General features: G+C 45.6%; 1 protein-coding gene across 2 annotated transcripts in view; it reads right to left on the bottom strand.

Moving 5' to 3' along the window:
- Positions 1 to 2595, bottom strand: part of RNF130 (ring finger protein 130) — a 100039-nt gene extending 97444 nt beyond the window's left edge. The window contains exon 1 of one of the 2 annotated variants that reach the window (XM_068536519.1): positions 2320 to 2595. In XM_068536519.1, coding sequence (XP_068392620.1) covers positions 2320 to 2566 — 247 coding nt within the window. In that variant the 5' untranslated portion in view covers positions 2567 to 2595. The remainder of the gene's footprint in view (positions 1 to 2319) is intronic. The other variant, XM_068536518.1, reaches the window with a different exon arrangement.
- Positions 2596 to 21092: the final 18497 nt, after the last annotated feature.

The following is a 21092-nucleotide window of genomic DNA, read 5'->3' as shown; positions in this document are numbered from 1 at the left end:
AATCCATCATCGGTTTAGAAACAATTTACAGGTAAACTGACATAAAAACCGCCACTAGACTGTGAGCTTCAGGAAGAGACAGATTTGTTTTGTTCACTGCTGTGGCCCCTCCCTCTGCCCCAGTGCCTTGGATGGTGGCTGGTACCAGTAGGTTTTCAATTAGTATTCGCTGGATTGAAAGAACCTATGTGTGCACACCCCTTAGTACAAAGCCAGACCCAAACCTGCAGGATCCCACCAACACCATGAGAAAACATGGAGCAATCTCATGCTGTGCAGATACAAATTGAGCCTCTAGAGAACACAGGACAGGAAGGGAAGACAGACACTTAGGGGAACTGACTGCAGACTCAGTTTCCACACACTGCTCCAATGTATTCACATTGATGCCATGTTTAAACTCCACCAATTTAGAGATTCATTTAGGTTAACAAATCTCCTCTTGTAAGAATGCAGGAAATCATTTAAACTTCTCAATAGTCTTATGGTGTAAATATTTCACTATTCCACTTCGCAGATGAAACTGAGGCTGAAAGCCCAAATTACTTTCTTAGAGTCACAAAGTACTTTCCCAGTGTCACACAGTTTATGTACAGCACGACTCAGAACCTTTAATCCTTTAATGCTACCTCCTCGTTGACAGGGGAATAGGACTAACCTTTACCCACACATCAGTGCCTAATACCTTTCTATAGAAACACCTAAAACAAGTTTTCTTAAAGATGGGGCTTTTGTTTGGAGTGACAGGCAAGCAACAAGTAGTTTCAGAACATGGATCACTTATGAGGTAAGTATCTAAAGTGAGGATCATGGATTTGGGGTGCCTGGGGGAATCAAGCCCCAAAGCAAACCACAGATTTCAAAACACTGCACAGGGCCAGCTCTTGCTCTAGAACAGTTTGCCTCTCTCTCTTCCTCTTCCTCCCCTTCCACGTGACCCTCACAGATCTCAGCACCAGAAAATAGACTACCATTGTCAGTGCCATAGTTTGGCAACATTATGTGTCCCAACCACAGTGACTGGCACAGAACAAGCAAGCAAATATTTACTGAATGAACCAAAGGCCAAAGTTGTTTCTGTGGGCAAGGTGGGACCCTAGCTGCCTTTTTTAACAAAGTGGAGATGAGAAGTGTACCCTAACACTTGATTATTGGTGTAAAAATGAACTTTTAAAAGGCAGGTGTAAACTGGGGACAGGCTACAGTGAAAGCTTTACCTGATTCTTCTTCCTCAGCTAGATTGCCTCAAAGAAGAAAACAGCTTAGCACGTTAGCATTCAAATACAGATCTCAGAAGGTGCATGATGTTTTAATATTTTAGAGTATAAAAACAAACACCATTACCTTATTTAGGTTGCCTAGTTTAGGTCATCTTAACATGAATAGCAGCTTAAAAAAAAGTCCCCTCTCAGCATTCTCAGGGTGAGAGTGGGTGGGGGTTGAGAAGAATAGTAGGCATTTTTCCAAAAAGTTTGCTGCGGGCCAAAAAACAAAATCATACTCCACAGTGTGGGAAAAGTTTCCTTTAAAACATGACCAGAAATTTATACAAATATACGCTTTATACCAAATAATTAAACAGAGCCTATGATTATAGGAAGACGTAAGGTTAAGCCAAACGCTTCAGAGACAACTCTCGAAAATTTTACCTATTTCCCCTTTGGTAGACTCCCGTGACCTGAAGAATTGGCTACAGGTTCCAATTGGTATTGGATTCTTCATAACGTGTGATTTTCAGGCGTCAAATTACAGTAAAGCTGGTGGGGCAGAATAACAGCCAAAAGCAACAGGGAAGATGCCCATTTTTCTCCTCCACCCTCCTTTCACTTGCCACTTAAGAAAAACGGCACGCTTCTACGTTAGAAAAGGGCCTCATCCTTCGAGATTCAATGCAGCGCTAAGTCTGTGATTTCGGGAACGAACCTGCGGATTCCGAAATACAGGTTAAGACCTCATCCATCATGAACTAGTTTTGCGCTCTTCCACCACCTCCTTTGTCTGAGCTGTCCCTGCAAACTCGCAGTTCAATGCCTTCCTGTAAACAAGCTAACTAAACCAAAAGGAACGTTCTAAGTCTTTCTCAAAAGAAGAACCCAATAACGCGTCTGAAGCCTCATCCCAGCAGTGAGCAGGCGGGGGTGCACACGACGGGAACCTCGACCCTGGGGCCGCCCGCCGAGCTGCGCGACAATCCGGGCCGGGGTGGGGGCGCCGCGCCCGCCGCCCCCGCGCCCAGGCGGCGGCTCCCGCGGGGCCAGGGACCAGGCACCATCGCCCGCCGCCTCGCCACGGCTTCTCTCTCCGCTGCCAGGCACTCACCTCCGTGGATGGGCAGCGGCGCCAGCACCTGACCGCGGACCTCGGCCTTGGGCGAGTCGAGCCCGTAGCGCCCGCGGTCGATGCGGAATGTGAGCGGGGCGCCGCGGCCGGGCTCCTGCACCGTCACGTTGATGAGCGCCGTGTAGTACTCCTGGCTCGCGTTGTCTGCCCGCGCCGGCCACAGGCTGCAGGTCAGCAGCGCGAGCGCGGCGAGCCGGGCCGGGCCCGCCCGCGCCGCACCGCTCATCGTCCCTCCGGCCGCCGCCGCCGCCGCTGCTCTCGGACCGGGCTCCCGGGCCGGCGCCGAGAGGCGGTGCGGGCGCGGCCGGCGCGGCGGCGGGAGCGCAGGCGCGCGGCCGGTGCAGGGCCGGGCACGAGCACGGCCCTCCTCGGTGCCGCGGCCCGCCCGCGGGGACGCGCCCATGGGCCCCTTCGGCGAGGACGACGGGTCAGACCACGCGCGGTCGTCTCCTCCGGGTCCCTCCAGGGCCGTGGGGGCGGGCCCTCTCCATTCCCCGGGGCCGGTCCCGCCGAGTGGGGGCGCCTCGCAAGGACACAACAGGGGTGGGAGATGTGCCCGAAGGAGGGTCTCTGGAGCACGAAGTCCCGGTCGCCGAGCTGCCGCCTCAGGCGCGCGCTCGCCACCGCCCCGCCCCCTGTCAGCCGGGTGGCACGGCGCAGGCTTGGGGCTCAGCCCCGCCTCCATGCGCATGCGTGCGAGGGCCCGTCCGCTCCCGCCCGCCTGCACGAGGGCCCAAGGAGGCCCCGGCACTCTCTTAACCCGCGTCCGGCCGTGTTTATACGTCAGGCTTGATGCGCCTAGGATCTGGAGCCTGGGGGCTTTCCAAGGCCCCTGGAAGAGTTTGAGGTGAGGTTACAAAAGAAAAAGAGCTAAAACTTTAAAATTAATTTAAAGATTAAATGTCTATGGGATTTCACATTTCAACTGGTCAACTCCAAGTCATATAATTGGCATCACGGGAGGGCGGATGGTTCTGTGCAAATAAGAGTACAGGGTCTTACTAGACCCGGATCTTTAAGGACATCTGAGTTATTAGGAAGGACCTCTACAGACTAGATGAAACCTCCAGAGGCCCTTGGACAAGGCGGAGACTGTGGTGAGACTTTCCCCCCACCCCGAACCCCCCAGCACACACACTACCCTATACAGGCACACACACACACACACACACACACACACACACACACACACACACACCCCGTGTCAGTTAAGCTGTGCACCCTTCCAAAGCATAAGTGGGAAGAGTGAGTCTAGATTTGGGTGTAGCTGAATTCAGGAGCTTATATGACACTGGGCAGCATACTCATCATTGCCATGAAGCGGGGAGGAAGGGTGGCATCTTCTGACTAGCCAGGCCTGGATCTCCTGCGTCCTCTAGTGGAAAGGGGGTGGAAGTCATCCTTGCTCAACCAACTGTGCTGAGAATCCCAGAGAGAGGCTGCTTCCCGAAGGAAAGCTGAGGCGCAGTTTCCAGGGAAAGGGTATGGATGTAGTGCAGGCCAACACATCAGATGTCCACTGGTGCCTTCTTTTTTTTTTTAATTAATTAATTAATTTATTTATTTTTGGCTGCGTTGGGTCTTCGTTTCTGTGCGAGGGCTTTCTCTAGTTGCGGCGAGTGGGGGCCACTCTTCATCGCGGTGCGCGGGCCTCTCACTATCGCGGCCTCTCCGGTTGCCGAGCACAGGCTCCAGACGCTCAGGCTCAGTAGTTGTGGCTCACTGGCCCAGTTGCTCCGCGGCATGTGGGATCTTCCCAGACCAGGGCTCGAACCTGTGTCCCCTGCATTGGCAGGCGGATTCTCAACCACTGCACCACCAGGGAAGCCCACTGGTGCCTTCTTATCGACATTGTTAACAAATTCTCCCTCCAATTCCTTCCCTTCCATCCCCACTACCTTTGTTTGTCTAGTCCATGTCCTGCCCTGAGACTGCGTTTTATTTACTTGCATACAGGAAGTAACCAGGCCACCATCCTAGGCCCTGTACTGAAAGAGGGCTCTGCTCTGGCCCTCTCACAGCTGGACCCCTCTCACAGGGCAAGGAGTCCTTGGAACCAAGGTACCTCTGCTCAGGCACCTGAGACCTAGGAATTCCCTTTCCAAACAGCCCTGGGCCTCTTCGGGCCTACATGGTAGGGCTCTTTGTGGTAGGGGTCTTCTTACTCTGCTCCTATTACTTACTGTGCTGTGGCCTGCCCCTGCTTGAAAAGCTCATGCCCCCTACGACCTTGTCCTTACAAGGGTCTTTCAAAGTGTGGGGTGCTCTTGCCCCCTGGCGTGAAAAACAATTATAGAGACCCACAGACACCACCCTGTTAAGTCAGCTGGGGAGAAAGCAGGTCCCTTTCAAGCTCTCTTTTGGCCCTTCTGAATTTGTCAAGGAGAAAGTTGGATCTAAAGTGCTTTTAACACAATCCCCCTTCAAACAAAGTGGGATGAGGTCTTCGTGCACAGCTTCAGCAGTCACCAGCATCTAGAGCAATGTTAACAACAACCTGCATTTGGAGTGTAATTGTCTTTAATTTTATGGAGACCTTTCCATTAGGGCAAGAGGTTTTTCACTTATAAGTAGTGATACAAAGCTACCTTTTAAAAAAATTGTGGTGAAATACACCTAACATAAAATTTATCATCATAACCATTTTAAGTGCACAGTTCAGTGATATCAAATACACTGACATTATTATGCAACCATCATCACCATCCGCCTCCAGTCTCTTCTCATCTTGTAAAACTGATACTCTGTACCCATTAAACAATAACTTTTCCCTCCTCCCAGCCCCTGGGACCACCATTCTATTTTCTGTTTCTACCAATTTTACTATTCCACTCATATAAGTGGAATCAAACAGTATTTGTCCTTCTGTCACTAGCTTATTTCACTTAGCATAATGTCCTTCAGGCTCAGTCATGTTGTAGCATGTGTCTGAATCTTTCCTTTTTAAGGATGAATAATACTCCATTGTATGTATATACCATACTTTGTTTATCAGTCTGTCAATGGACACTTGGATTGCTTCAACCTTTCGACTATTGTGAGTGGTTTACCAGAATGCCACTGGTTCAAATCCTTGCTTGGCTACATGTCAACTGTGTGACCTCTGCAAGCTCATGTTCCCTCTGAGGTCAGTTTCCCTCCCTGAAGTGATCCTAATGACCTCTCCCTCTATAGTCCTGAGAGCTACAACTCAGATGTTGGGTGCCTGGAAGCCATAGCTGATGCAGTCACCCCATTTCCCTCTGACTTGCTACTGGAGGCACAGGGACTTGTGAAGGGTTTGAGTGGCTGCCTGGGTGAGGATTGCAGTGCTGCCCTCCCACAGCCATTACCCAGAACAGACCGTCCCGAACGGATAGACCCTCAGGCTGGTCAGTGTCCTGTACACTCAGGCACCGGGAGCCCCACTGCAAGCAGGGGCACAAGGTAACAGCATTTTATTTAGAAAAATGTAAAATACATTTGTACTGGTAATCCAAAACTCTTAATCTTTCTTAACTAAAAACTTCAAGTATAAGAAAAAGTTGGAGGATGGCACAGTGAAGCCCTGTACCTCATCACTTGGGTTCAACCAGTGTTAACATTTGGTTGCTTTACCTATCGCTTTTATTTTAAAATTGTTTTCCTAAACCATTTTATGACCCTTTGGGGTGTTCTTCTATATTACCACGATCAAAACAATGAATAGTAATTATGTAAAATAATCCATATCTTACCCTATTCAAAGGTTCCTAAACGTCTAAAAATCCCCCCTGGCCCCCATGTTTTCTTTGAATGGGATCAAATGAAGTTTCTGCATTGGGTTTGGTTATGTCTTTTTCTAGAAATTCAGACTTTGAGGTCACAGGCCCAGCTCCAGCAGATTATAAGAAGTAGATGGCCGTCCTGCAAATGTGAGCTTGTGTCCTACCCCAGATACACTACTTGGAGTTCACCAAAAAATATACTGCATTTTCTGCCATTGTCTTGTCAATAATATGAATACTATTGTTTCACACATTTTGTGTGGACACTTAAGTTATACCACAGTTACTGTAACTTTCCTCATTTTTAATATACCAAGAACCTCAAAAGATGGAAGTGACCCAGGGTCTTCTCACCTCCAAAAGGGCCACTAGAAGAAGGAAGTGGCAGCCTTCCCTCCCTTTCCTGGTGGGGTGGCGTCAGGGAAGTAATGGCGGGACGTGGGGAGTGAGGGCCTGCCACACTGGCGGTCCTCTGAGCCCAGGGCTCATAGGCCACCTCCATGAGAGTGGGCCTGGCGTCGGATCAGGTGATGCTATGAAAATCCCTGTAGACAGAGGAGTGATGAGAGACAAAATGGCTCAGGTCTGGGACCTGCAAAGGTCCTGGGTCCAGAATTTAATTCTCCTGAGGACTCTCAAACATAGGGATTGTATGCCCATTCTGCAGATGAGGAGACTGAAGCTCAGAGAAGTGAGATTTTTGCCCAGTGAACTTGTCCCAGCTAATGTGGTGTCGTCCCTGGGGTGGAGACCAGTCTTGGCCAGCTCCAGGACCCTCACTCATTTCACTCCTGCAGGTTGGTGCCAGGCTCAGGATTCAGAAGATGCCTGGATCTCCTGGTACTTGGCCCAGGCCAGGAAGCCAGAGGCTGCTCCAGGAATTTGGGTGGGGCCTGGGGCTGATGCTGAGTGGGCACAGGCTGCTGGGGTGGGAACCTTTTAGCAGGATCGAAGACATCACCTCGTCCTTTGTCAAGATTTATTTGGTCAGAGTGACGAATGACTGAGAGAGGAGACGCCGGCTGGGCTGAGGTAGCCTGGGCAGACCAGCCCTCATGTCTGACTGCTGGTCCTCAGGCTGACCTGGGGTGGTGGTCCCTCGGATCCCTAGGGCCCCTTGCCAGGGGGCCTGGCTGTATCTGGAGGGGCCCTCTGTTCACAGGCTGGAGAGATGTGTACAGAAGGAGACTCTTGGAAAGCTGTCTGGTGAAGGCAAGGCAGCAGGGCCAGTCTCAGAAAGGACAACACCCAGCCGACTCTGGGAGTCTGGGCAGTGGGAACAGAGGGGTGGCTTCATCAGGGCACAGCTGTTGGGCTAAGTCAGCGTTGCATCCCTTCAGGAAGAAAGCATCTGACTGGTCTAGTTTGAGTCAGGTGCCTACACCTTGATCCTAGAAACTCAGGGCACCTAGACTGTCAGCCTGCCAAGGGAACATCAATGGAGGAGAAATAGCTCCCAGAGCTGACATAGCCCAATGGCACAGGAGACAAGGGCAGCTCTGTCTGCTGCAGGAAAACCACACAGGCTGCTTGATCCTACTTCCTGCCAGGTGAATGCCGCTGGTTTCTTCCAGAAGTAGAAGTGGGGTTTCGAATCTTTCTCTTCAGACCTGTCATCCAGCTGGGAGGCCGTGCTGCTTCCATTTATTTGTGATCAGCTCCAAGACTAATATTCGAGTCCCAGCAGCTTTTCTCTGACCTGGGGATTCAGGTGGATTAGTGCAAAGCAAACTGCCAGTCTAGAGCTGACACCAGCCTTCATGCTGCTTTTAAACCAACGTGCAACACACAAAAAATAAAACTATGTGCACAAAGATGTTTATTGCAGCATTAGCTATATGGGCAAAACGTTGGAAATAAGTTCATTTATTTGTTAAGCAAATTATGGTACAACAAATTTGAGGATGATTATGCAGCTATTAATCTATTGAACAAGTTGTAGCAATGTGAAGAATGCTTATGATGTACTGTTGAGTGCAGACACAGAATACAAATTAAATCTCTGGTTGTCACTCTGTAAAATAAGTCCACATGTGTGAGCAAGGCCAAGAAGGTAATCGTTTTTACTTTACTTTTTTTTTTTCTATTTTCAAAATGTTGTGTTCCTTTTGCAATTATAAAAAAGCTCTCTCTGTTGACCCATCAAGAGACCACTGAGGGGGCTTCCCTGGTGGCGCAGTGGTTAAGAATCTGCCTGCCAATGCAGGGGACACGGGTTCAAGCCCTGGTCTGGGAAGATCCCACATGCCGCGGAGCAACTAAGCCCGTGTGCCACAACTACTGATCTTGCGTGTCTGGAGCCTGTGCTCCGCAACGAGAGGCCGCGATAGTGAGAGGCCTGCGCACCGCGATGAAGAGTGGCCCCCGCTTGCCGCAACAAGAGAAAGCCCTCGCACAGAAACGAAGACCCAACACAGCCAAAAAATAAATAAATAAAGTGAAATTCTTTAAAAAAAAAAAAAAAAGACCACTGAGGAACCTATTAGAACCTATTAGAAGTAGTGGGATTGTGGAGCCAAGGGTAGGGAGATTGTGCAGTGTTGGGCTGGCAGAATTGGGGGGGACGGTGGCTCCCAGTGACCCTCAGTCAAATTCTCTTTCACAGGCCTAATACTCTCCATACATTGAACGATTCTATCCCCAGACCTTGGAGCAAAAATAGACATAAATTTGGTCTATTGACTGTGTGCATCTTTGCTGAAGATAAATCTCACATTATTGCAGCACATCGGGTATGAATGCAGGCAATATTCCTATAAGTCCTTACTCAAAGACTGTGCCAGTTTGGTTTTAATGTTGTTACTGAAGGCAGGGGGGAGCAGCTTGTTACCCAGGCTGGAGTCACAATTGTATCTCGTTCCTGCCAATCATTTTTGCCCTAGGAGACGTTACCAAAAGGTGGAGAACACATCTCCCAGTGAAGCATATGCCCCCTGGTGGGTGAGAATCTCCTAAGAAAATTTGGGGTGGGGGTATCCAGACCTGCTCAGATGTATGAAAAGAGATCCTACCTGTGGAGGATGAAGGGCCATGGGGAGAGCCAGGAGACCGCATGCCAACTTGGGGAATGGATGGCAGGTGCTGTGAGGTATCACTCAGTGGCCATTCCAGCCCCTCCTCTCTTGCCTGACTCCACTGTAGAGGCTATAGGAGGTAAAAACTCAGTTTTCCTGTATGGGCATCCATCCATCCATTCATCTATTCTCTCCTTCATTAAGCTCATTTTGACTGAGCAGCGGTTCTAAGAACTTGGAATACATAAGCTAATAAAGATCCCCTCCCTCAGGGCACATTCCAACCAAGATGCATTTCTGGCTAGTGTCTTGGGAGGGAAGGTCTGCTGCTGCCACATCTTACCCTTTCTGCTGCCCACATGGAATCATGAGGATGGAAACCACACACTAAGGGTGGTGGAGAAGGGAGGGTGATGGAGCCTGGGTCCTTCTGTATTCTTTTGTGCTTTTTTAAATCACTGTGTGGAAGATTTCCCATTATTTGTATCTGAAAGCAGCCCTCCCTGATATAGAGAAAGTGGGAGCGCAGAAAAACTCTATGCCTGGCCTCTGGATGTCTTGACATCCTGAAGACAAATCTTGCCTGTCCCGCTCATTTTAGATGACTCTTAAATTAGGCCTCCTGACTGAGGGGACCCAACTCTAAGAATGAAGAAGGAGTGAGGATTTGGGGATATGAGTGAAGAGGGCAGTTGGGGCGGACCCCACAACAGCCTGGTGGCCCTGTAGGCATGGGGTGGTATGTAAATTGGGGCCATTTTAGTTGCAGATACCAGAAATCCAGCTCATTATTGAGGAAATTTTATTTGGTCACTTATGAAAAGTCTGGGCATGGTCTAAGCTCAGGCACAAGTGAATCTAAGAGGTCAAATAATATCATCAGAGCTGGGCTTCCTCTGACCCACTCTCAGCCTTGCTCTCTTTTTGGTTGCCTTCGTTCATTCTCAGGTGGGCTCTCCCCATATGGGTACAAGATGACCTCCAGCAGGTCCAGGGGGTACATTGTGTTTTTTCAGAATCCCAGAGGGCATAACAGGACAGAAAATTCTTTTCTTTCTCAACGGATTTTCCATTCTATATTCTGAGTCTCATTGGTTTGTCTTATGCCATGAGTTCACCACTGAGACAGCTGTTGTGACCAAGTGGATAAATACCAAACCTTACCACATGGGCACTCCTGGAGGCAGACATGGAGTCCCTTCGACACAACCCCATAGACTGAGAATGGAGCCTGTGGTACAGTAAAAAATAAGTATTTGGTATTTGCCCCTGGTTCCTGTCATGCAGCCCGTAAAACCATGGCATCTACAGAGTGATAGAGTGTCTCGTGTATGCTAAGGAGGTGAGGTGGCTGGGAGCCCCTAGATAGCTTCAGGCATAGGGGCTCGTTACCAGAAAGACCAAGGCATGATTAGAGGGTTGGAACACTTAGCCCCACCCCCCAATCTCCAGTGAGGAGATTGAGTTAATCACCAATGGCCAACCATTTCATCAATCATGCCTATGTATTGGAAGCTCCATAAAACTACTAAACAACAGAGTTTGGAGAGTTCTCAGGTTGGTGAACACATTGAGGTGCTGGAAGGGTGGCATGCCCAGAGAGGGCATGGAAACTCCACACACCCTCCCTCCCCATATCTTGTCCCCATTTCTTCCATTTGGCTGTTCCTGTGTTGTATCCTTTCATTTATCTACTTTATTTATTATTTTTGGCTGCATTGGGTCTTCGTTGCTGCACGCGGGCTTTCTCTAGTTGCGGTGAGTGGGACTACTCTTTGGTGCGGTGCGTGGGCTTCTCATTGTGGTGGCTTCTCTTGTGGCGGAGCATAGGCTCTAGGCGCGTGGGCTTCAGTAGTTGTAGCATGTGGGCTCAGTAGTTATGGCTCACGGGCTCTAGAGCACAGGCTCAGTAGTTGTGGCACACAGGCTTAGTTGCTCTGCAGCATGTGGGATCTTCCCGGACCAGGGCTCAAACCCGTGTCCCCTGCATTGGCAGGTGGATTCTTAACCACTGTGCCACCAGGGAAGCCCATGGGTTGTGTCCTTTATAATGAACTGGTAATAATTAGTATTTTACTGAATCCTATGAGTCATTCTATCAAATATGGAACATGTGTGTGTGTGTGGGGGGGTAGCCAAGCTGGACAGAAGTGAGGATTACCTGGGGATCTGATACTTGCAACTGGCATCTGAAGTGGGGACAGTCTTGTGGGACTGAGCCCTTAACCTGTGGAGTCTGATGTTAACTCCAAGTAGTTAGTGTCAGAATTGAACTAGATTATAGGACACCCAGCTGTTGTCAGAATTGGCTGGTGTCTGGAGAGTTGAGGAATTAGTTATTGGTGTGGAAAAAAATAACAGTGGTTTCCCAAGGATGCACTCACAAGCATATGGGACTTAGATCTAGGTAGGGACAATAACAGATGCACTTGGAGTCCCAACCTGTGACCAGAGGCAGGCTTGCTCTTGTCCTGGGCTCAGAGTCAGAAGGTTCTCCAGCACCAACTTGGGGTCAGGTGGGTCCTAGAACATTTCTAAGAGTGGCTTAGGCTGGGAGGGGTCCATTTGGACGTTTCAGGCTGCAACAGAAACACTGACCTAAATTGACTCACTTGAGAAGGAAATCTAGCGGAAAAGGAGGTTCCAGGCAGGCTATCTTGCATGGGCTTTGTCCAAGCCTGTCTTTTCTCACAGCTGCAGATGGATGCCAGCAGTAAGTAGAACAACATATTTCCTTGTTCCTGTTGGGTGGGAAGAGAGAAAGCCTTCTCTCGTCTGTAGAATAAAAACCTTATCTTCAGCCAATTGTGGTGACCTGCCCAGGTGCCCCTGGACAAATGGGGTCAACAAGGAAATGCCAAGGCTGATTGGGTTAAGCCTGGGCCCTGACTGGAAAAGTGAATAGGATTACATCATTGCTTAGACTGGCCTGTTTGCTCACAAGAAATCCATGGAGGTGCATGTAAAGGGGGTGAGTTCTGGGTAAGTACCCTCAATGCAGAGCAGCTGTTGCCTGATACAGCCCTGACCCATCAGGAAGAGACCTCCTCGCCTTCCCTACTCTCTCCTCTTCCTGTCCCTTTTCACCATTGATCTCCCCACCACTCTGTTCTAACAGAGTGTTTCTTTTTTGCCCCCTCCTGCTTTCTGACTCCACTCAACAGCCTGTTTCATGAGCTAATTTTAATTGTATATATATTTTCACCTTAGCATTGGCTATATGGGTTTGGGCAGGAGACTATACCTCATTAAGCCTCAAGTTATTTATCTTTAAAATAGGAGAATTAATATTGATCTCACATGGTAACTGGAAAGATTAAACATTACATTTAAGGGTTCTCATGCTAGCCAAGATGAAATAAGACCACTAAATTCTATCTATCTCATTGATTACAACTAAAAACTCTGGACAAAGTAAACAAGTAAACATGTTAGCAATGACAGGCAGATTGGAGAGAAGAGCCAAAACTTGAAGAATAACCCATAATGGACACAAGATTCCCAGATTCTTTTCTTCTCTCATCTCCCAGTTTTTTTAAAAAATAAATTTATTTATTTAATTTATTTATTTTTGTCTGTCTTGGGTCTTAGCTGCTGTGCAAAGTCTTTCTCTATTTGCGGCGAGTGGGGGCTACTCTTCATTGGAGTGCGCGGGCTTCTCATTGCGGTGGCTTCTCATTGCGGAGCACGGGCTCTAGGCACGTGGGCTTCAGTAGTTGCGGCACGCGGGCTCAGTAGTTGTGGCTCACAGGCTTAGTTGCTCCATGGCATGTGGGATCTTCCCGGACCAGGGCTTGAACCTGTGGTCCCCTGCATTGGCAGGTGGATTCCCATCCACTGCGCCACCAGGGAAGCCCCCATCTCCCAGTTTTGAATTGAGGTCAGTCCCAGTATAGAACTGTGCAGAGAAACCATCTCTCTAGCCAGAGGACTAGGAAAGGGGCCTCTGCAAGATGAAGTATGTGTGGTAAAATCCTTCGGCTCATTTTATTTTTCCTTTCTTTTTTCTACCCTGTCCTTGCCCTGAGGACAGCCTTAGTTGCAAACCTGCAATACTGTACCAACAGTGTGGATACCTAAAGTTCCAATAGGAAACTCATATGAGCCAGAGAGTGTGGGGCAATTCCTAGAGAGGAGATAGCTGAGGGAGGGATCCCGAATTCTGTGGATGAGCAGATATAAATCCCAGGCTCACCTCCAACCTGCACAGAGCAGACGCAAAGCAAAGTGGCAAAGTCTTTTAAAAAGCATTTTATTTTGAAATAATTATAGATTCATAGGAGGTTAAAAATCCTGTGTACCCTTCACCCACCTGCCCCAGTGGAGACATCTTATATAACTTACACATGTAATATCAAAACCAGGAAGTTGACATTGGTGTAATACTATTAATAGATACAGACCTTATTCAGATTTCACCAGCTTTTACATGCACTTTGTGTGTGTGTGTTTGTGTGTGTAGTTCTATGCAGTTTTATCCCATGTATGGATTTGTGTAACCACCACCACAATCAAGACACAACATTGCTCCATGCCCACAAATAGACCCCCTCCTGTTGCCCCTTTATAGTTGTACCCACCCCCATCCCTGTCCTCTGGCAACCACTAACCTGGTATCCATTTATGTAGTTTTGTCATTTTGAGAATGTCATATAAATGAAACCATACAGTATGTAACCTTCTAAGACTGGCTTTTTCCACTAACAATTCCTATGAGATCCAGCCAAGTTGTGATATGTATCAATAGTCTGTTTCTTTTTATCGTTGAGCAATATTCCTTTGTATGGTTATACCAGAGTTCATTTGATCATTCACCTGATGAAGGACATTTGGGTTGTTTCCAGCTTGGGGCTATTATAAATAAAGCCACTATCGCTATGAACATTTGTATACAGGTGTTTTGTGAACATAAGTTTTCATTTCTCTGAGATAAGTGCCCAAGAGGGAAATTGCTGGGTCATATGGTAAGTGCATGTTTAGTTTATAAGGAACTGCCAAAATATTTTCCAGAGTAGCTGTGCCACTTTACATTCCTGCCAAACAAAGCCTTTGAAAACTAAGGTGACATTGGATCTACTACCCACAGAAGATAAGACAGAACTTATAGTCTGAACCTAACCAGGACCGATTGATTGCTAAAAGCACCACAACGAAAAAATCATTCTCCAGAGGATTTTAACAGTACCTAGAACCTCACAACATGATACTCAAAATGTCCAGGGTACAATCTAAAATTACTTGAAGTACCAACGATGAGGAAAATGTGACTAATTCTAAAGGGAAAAGACAATCTACAAATATGCCAACCCCCAGATAACCCAAATGTTGAAGCAGATATTATAACTATGCTTCAGGAGGTAGGTAAAAGTAACACTCTTTAAAAAAAGGAAAGATAAATATTCTCAGCATAGAAATAGAAACAATGAAATGGAAATTTTAGAACAAGAACACTCCCCCTCCCCCATATTTGAATTAAAAATTCCCTGGGTGGGATATATAGCATAATGGAGATGACAGAGGAAATAGTTGACTTGATGGTAGAGCACTAGAAATTATTCAATTTGAAAAATACAAAGAAACAAAATGTGAAAAAAATGAAGAGCTCACAGATCATGGAACAAGATCAAAAGATTTATGACTCGTGTTATTGGAGTCTCAGAAAGAGAGGAGAAAGTGATTAGTACAGAAAAAAAATTGAAGAAATAATGGCTGAAAAATCCCCAAATTTGATGAAAGGCAAACATTTCCAGATTCAAGAAGCTCAGCAAATCTCGAGGCTAAACTCAAAGAAAACCACACTCAAAGGAAAACACATTATAATCAAGCTAATGAAAACTAAAGATAAGAATAAACCTTGAGTGCCGTCTTCATGCATTGGAAGAACTAGTATTGTTAAAATATCCATACTACCCAAAGCCATCTATAGATTAAAGCAATCTCTACCAAAATTCCAACGGTATTTTTCACAGCGAAAGTAAAAGCAATCTTTAAATTTGTATGGAATCACAAAAGAGGTTGAATAGCCAAAGCAATCCTGAGAAAGAAGAGCAAAGCTGGAGGCATCACCTTTCTTGATTTCAAACTATATTACAAAACTGTAGTAATCAAAGCAGTATGATACTTGCATAAAAACAGACACATAGACCAATGGAACAGAATCGAGAACCAAGAAACAAAATGTCTCATATATGGTCAATTAATATATGACAAAGGAGAATATTCAATGGGGAAAGGATAGTCTCTTCAATAAATGGTGTTGAGCAAACTGGATATTCATAGGCAAAAGAATGAAATTGGACCTCTGTCCTACACCACTTACAAAAATTAACTCGAAATGATTCAAGACCTAAACATAAGACCTGAAACTGTAAAACTTCTAGAAGAAAACATAGGGAAAAAGCCTTCTTGACATTGGTCTTGGCAATAATTTTTTGGATATGACACCGAAAATGCAAGTAACAAAAGCACAAATAAACAAGTGGGTCTACATCAAAATAAAAAGCTCTGCACAGCAAAAGAAACAATCAACAAATGAACAGACAGCCTACAGAATGGAAGAAAATATTGGCAAATCATATATCTGATAAAGGGTTAATATCCAAAATATATAAGGAACTCATACAACTCAAGAGCAAAAATGGAATATTATTCAACCATAAAAAGAAGGAAATCTTGCCTTCTTCAACAACATGGATGGACTTGAAGGCATTATGCTAAATGAAATGTCAGACAAAGAGGAAAATCATGTGATCTCACCTACAGGCTTACCTTGTTTTATTGTGCTTCCCTTTATTGTACTTTGTGGATACTGCATTTTTTACAAATTAAAGGTTTGTGGCAACCCTGCATCAGGCAAGTCTATCAGTGCCATCTCTGTGTCACATTTGGTAATTCTTGCAATATTTTACTTTTTCATTATTATAGTGATCTGTGATGTTGCTACTACCGCTTGCTGAAGGCTTAGATGATGGTTAGCATTTTTAGCAATAAAGCATTTTAAATTAAGGTATGTACTTTTTTTATAGACATAATGCTATTTCACAATTAATAGACTACAGTATAGTATAAACATAACTTTTATATGCACTGGGAAACAAAAAAAATGCGTGTAACTTGCTTTATTGTGATATTTGCCTTATTGTGATAGTCTAGAACTGAACCTGCAATGTCTCTGAGGTTTGCCTGTATATATGGAATCTAAAAAAGCTGAACTCATAGAAACAGAGAGTAGATTGGCGGTTGCTGGGGGGTGAGGGTGGAGTAAATGGGGACATGTTAGTCAAAGGGTACAAACTTCCAGTTATAAGACGAGTAAGTTCTGGGGATCTATGTACAGCCTGGTGACTATAGTTAAGACCGCTAATTAAAAGTTCAAGGAAGCACTAAGCATACTAAAATATGGTGTGTTCCCTTTCCCATCCATGTCATTGCTGTGTGCCCTGCAGGCCCTATTTGTGCTTTCCATTTAGACCAGTGGTTTCAACACTCAATGAAAGTTGACTGAAGAACAAATGGATGAATTCAGCCCCAGGTCTGTTGACCAGCCAGCATTTCTAGTAGGATGTTGGATTTTATTCTTGTTGGAGGACAGAAGGAATGGAAAGTGCCCACTGAACTGAGAAGGCATCTGGAGACCAAAAAACAAGGCAGGTAGCTCCATATAATCCATGGAGCACTTGATTATAGGGTAACTTACTCACAGGGTGGGATTGAGGGACAACGATCCAGGAGTATTTATAGCTGCATGCCACACCATCAAGGGGCCAGTGGCACAAGGTGCTTGGAAATAGGGCATACATTCCTAAGTCAAAATGTGTGAATGTGTAACTAGCCTCATGGGTACTGGGAATATGTCAGTGAAGCTTTTCATTGTTGTTTGGGGACATAGAGGCCACTTGGTCCCAATGATTATTAAGCAATATCTATTAACTAAAAAGCCCTTGATGACAAAGAGGTGACTTACTTTACAGTACAGTCCTGGCTAGGGTCAGAGAAAGGACAGGAGGAACTGTAAGGGCCCAAGATGGCATCAGGCTAACAGCCATACAGCTCTCAAACAGATCGATCTCCAGGGAAACAGGTCCTTCCTGTGAACCCCTCAAGGTCAGAGCTCAATATACCTTTTTCTCCATACCTTCACTGCCTACTCCCATTTCCCTCACTCCCACCCCAGCTCAGGTTCAGATCTGGCACAGGAAGTGTGGATCTGAGAGGGGGTGCAAGCTCCTCAGCTGTGCCTGGCCTGGGGTCATCTGTGATTTGCTTGCATGGAACCTCTTTACATTAACTACCTTCTTTGATGAAAGACCCTCGAGTTTTCTTTCTGGAACCCTCACTCCACTCTTGGCTCACGTGCTTCTGGGTGAGCCCCGCCTCCTTAGGTTCAAGAGGAGTTGGTTGTCCCAGCTTGGCCAAGAAAGTCACCCCCAAGCAAGGTTGATTTGTCCTTTAGGCACAGAAAGCACAGTGTCCGGGGCCCACAATACCTCCAGGGGCTCACAGCAGTGTTTCAATTTCTCTTAAAATCAGAAGAAAAAACATGATCTTTTAGGGGTCTAAGATTATATTCATCTTCATACCAATGCAATTGTGAAATAGATTATAAAATATGTTTTATGGAGGAAGGGGCCCATGAGGGCAGAAGTCCCAGGGGCCTGAAAGCCACGATGCAGACCTGCTGACAGGCCAGCGAAGAGCCCAGTGTGGACATGTGCTTCTGCCTGGTCTGCAAGGGGGTGGTGTTCCAAGATCCTTGCTGGAATTTATGGGGAGGAGGGTTGCGAAACTCATGGAGGGTCAGCTGTGAGCTACAGTTGGGAGAGGGGTTGTGCTTCCCACCCACTTGGGGAGGGTCTTCCCAAGAGGGGAACCAGGACAAGAGGAAAGAACACGCTTTTGATAGTATCGCAGGTGCAGGTGGGCCTCAAGGCATAGCTGAGCTGGACTTTCGAGTTTCTTGAGCCAAGGACTCTGGAATTTTGCTGGGACCAGTTTGTGTTGGATCCCTATTATTCACCACCAAAAGAGTCCTGGCAGATGTAGCCTGTGAGGAAATAAAGGCCCTTTTCCTTAATAAAACAGAATGCAGAGCTGCTTGACTACTTTAAGATTACAGGCCTATGCAAAGTTTTCAATTTCTTGTCAGTTTTAAAATTTTCTATTTTTTTGGAAACTGCCACATTTATCACGTTGTCATTTTTATTTTTAGCATGAAGTTCTTCTTTATAATGCTCTCTTATTCTTTATAGTTCTCTTTGCTTCTTACCAACCAACCCCTTGTTATTCCAACCCCCTCTTGTGGTTAATAATTTGTTGTATTAAATTTTTCTGTTCAAATTACTCAGTGACTTCTCTCTCCTGACTGGATTCAGACTGATACATGTGTTTTTATTTTTAATTCCAATTTTATTTTATTCTTGAACAGGTAAGTGTGTCAGTCAGGATGGGCTAGATTGTTCTGTGGTAACAAACAATGCGAAAGTTCCATTGACTTTCCAACCTTGTTTGGGCTCCATGTTCATCCTGAGTTGTTGGCAGCTTCACTGCATGGACTTCTTACTCAAGGACTTTGGCTGGCAGAGATCTCACTGCTTGGACACTACTGATCTCTGGAGCGAGAGGAAATGCATAGCACCTGTCACTTCTGCACACACTCCATTGACGAAAGCAAGTCACATGACTGCATCTAACTTCCAGGGGATGCAGAAGTGCAGTCTGATCATGGGTCTAGGAGGAGGAAAACCAGAAGGATCAGTGAACAGCACTAATGACTATCAGAATGGGACATTCATGTGGGATATATTCACATGTAATACATTCACATGGGATACTATCACTGGGATATAGTCAAATGTTTCAGAGATCAAGCAGTCCTCCCCACCAAACAGATAAGCACTTTTATTGGTTTCTGTGTAAACTTCCATTTTTCATATTTCTTTATGCAAATACAAATAAAGGCTCGTATATCTTATCCCCTCTCTCAACATGGGTAAAATGAATATATTTACCCATTAAATATATTAAATATTAAATATATATACTATACTGTTCTGCAATTTGTTTTTTTATAAACTTAACATCATGTCTTTTTTAGTACACAGTTTCTGCCATTTTTTACACAGCTCCCTAGCATTCTGTCACTTAGGTGGCCCACAGTAATTTTAATCAGCACCATCTGTTAACTGTGGGCACCCTCTAGATGAACACTTAGAGTGTTACCAATCTTTCCTGTCATAAATAATGAGTAAAGTAAGGAATTTTGCTTGTGTGCTACTGTATTAGTTTGCTAGGGCTGCCATAACAAATACCACAGATGTGGTGGCTTAAACAACAGGAATTTATCTTCTCACAATTCTGGAGGCTAGAAATCCAAGATCAAGGTGCCAGCAATGTTGATTTAATTCTGAGGCCTCTCTCCTTGGCTTGTACATGGCCTTCATATATTTTCATGTGGTCTTCCCTCCATGTGTGTCTGTGTCCTAATCTAATCTTCTTATATGGACACCAGTCATATTGAATTAGAGTCCACCAATATGACCTCATTTTACCTTAACTGTTTCTTTAAAGGTCCTATCTCCAAATATAGTCACATTCTGAGTTACTTGGGGTTAGGATTTCAACATGTGAATCTGGGGGCAGGGACATACAATTCAATCCATAACAACTGCTATATTGGTTGGTAGCAGGATAGCTGGGTCAAAGGATAAATGTAATGTAATTTTGATAGCCATTACCAAATTGCCCTTCATGGGATGCTATAATGGACCGAATGTTTGTGTCCCCTTGAATGTGATGGTATTTGGAGATGGGGCTTTGGAGTGGTAATTAGGGTTAGATAAGGTCTTGAGGGTGGGGCCCTGGTCTGATGAGATTAGCGCCCTTTTATTTATTTATTTATTTATTTATTTATTAAAAATAAATTTATTTTTGGCTGCATTGGGTCTTCACTGCTGCGTGTGAGCTTTCTCTAGTTGTGTCGAGCAGGAGCTACTCTTCATTGTGGTGCACGGGCTTCTCATTGCGGTGGCTTCTCTTGTTGCAGAACATGGGTTCTAGGAGCACAGGCTTCAGTAGTTGTGGCACACGGGCTCAGTAGTTGTGGCTTGTGGGCTCTAGAGCACAAGCTCAGTTGTTGTGGCACACGGGCTTAGTTGCTCCACGGCATGTTGGCTCTTCCCGGACCAGGGCTCGAACCCGTGTCCCCTGCTTTGGCAGGCAGATTCCTAACCACTGCACCACAAGGGAAGTCCCATAGCTCCCTTTTAAGAAGGGACACCAGAGAGCTTGCTTTCTCTCTGTCTTTCCACATGTGCACAAAGAAGAGGTCATGTGAGCACATAGCCAGATGGCAGGTATGTGCCGACAAGCCAAGAACAGAGCTCCCACCAGGAACTAAATCAACTGGCACCTTGATCTTGGACTTCTCAGCTTCCAGAACTGTGAGAAAATGAATTCTATTATTTAACCCACCCAGTCTATGGTATTTTGTTATGGCAGCCTGAGCAGACCCATTTTCCCACAAACTTGACAAGTTGTCAAGAGTGTGTTGTCAATATTATGGGTGAAAAAAATAAGCTGGTGTAATTTTAATTTGCAATTCTCTGTTATTGGTGAGAACATGCACTGTTTCATATATTTAAGGACCTCTCATTTCTTTGTGTGTGTGTGTGTGTATGAATTATTTGTTCATTTTTTGCCTATCTTTCTATTACGTTGTTTGGTTTTATTCTTTTCTATTTCTAAGAACTCTTTATTTGCCCAAGTAATAAGGGGATGGTATACCTTAGGAGCAAAATCTAAGAAGGCACTCATCTAAGGGTTGGGTAAGTGTGACTTCTCTTACTTTCTTGCAAGTTTATATATGTATTTGTCAACTGTTGAGAGAGGTATGTTAAAGTCTCCCTCTACAACTTTGGATTTCTCTTTTCAGTTCTTTTAAATTTTGTTTTATGTATTTGAAGCTATGTTGTTGAGTCCATACAGATTTAGAATT

This window comes from Eschrichtius robustus, chromosome 2 (genome assembly GCF_028021215.1).
Source record: "Eschrichtius robustus isolate mEscRob2 chromosome 2, mEscRob2.pri, whole genome shotgun sequence".
Classification (NCBI taxonomy): Eukaryota; Metazoa; Chordata; class Mammalia; order Artiodactyla; family Eschrichtiidae; genus Eschrichtius; species Eschrichtius robustus.
This window is presented reverse-complemented; position numbering and strand designations above follow the sequence as displayed.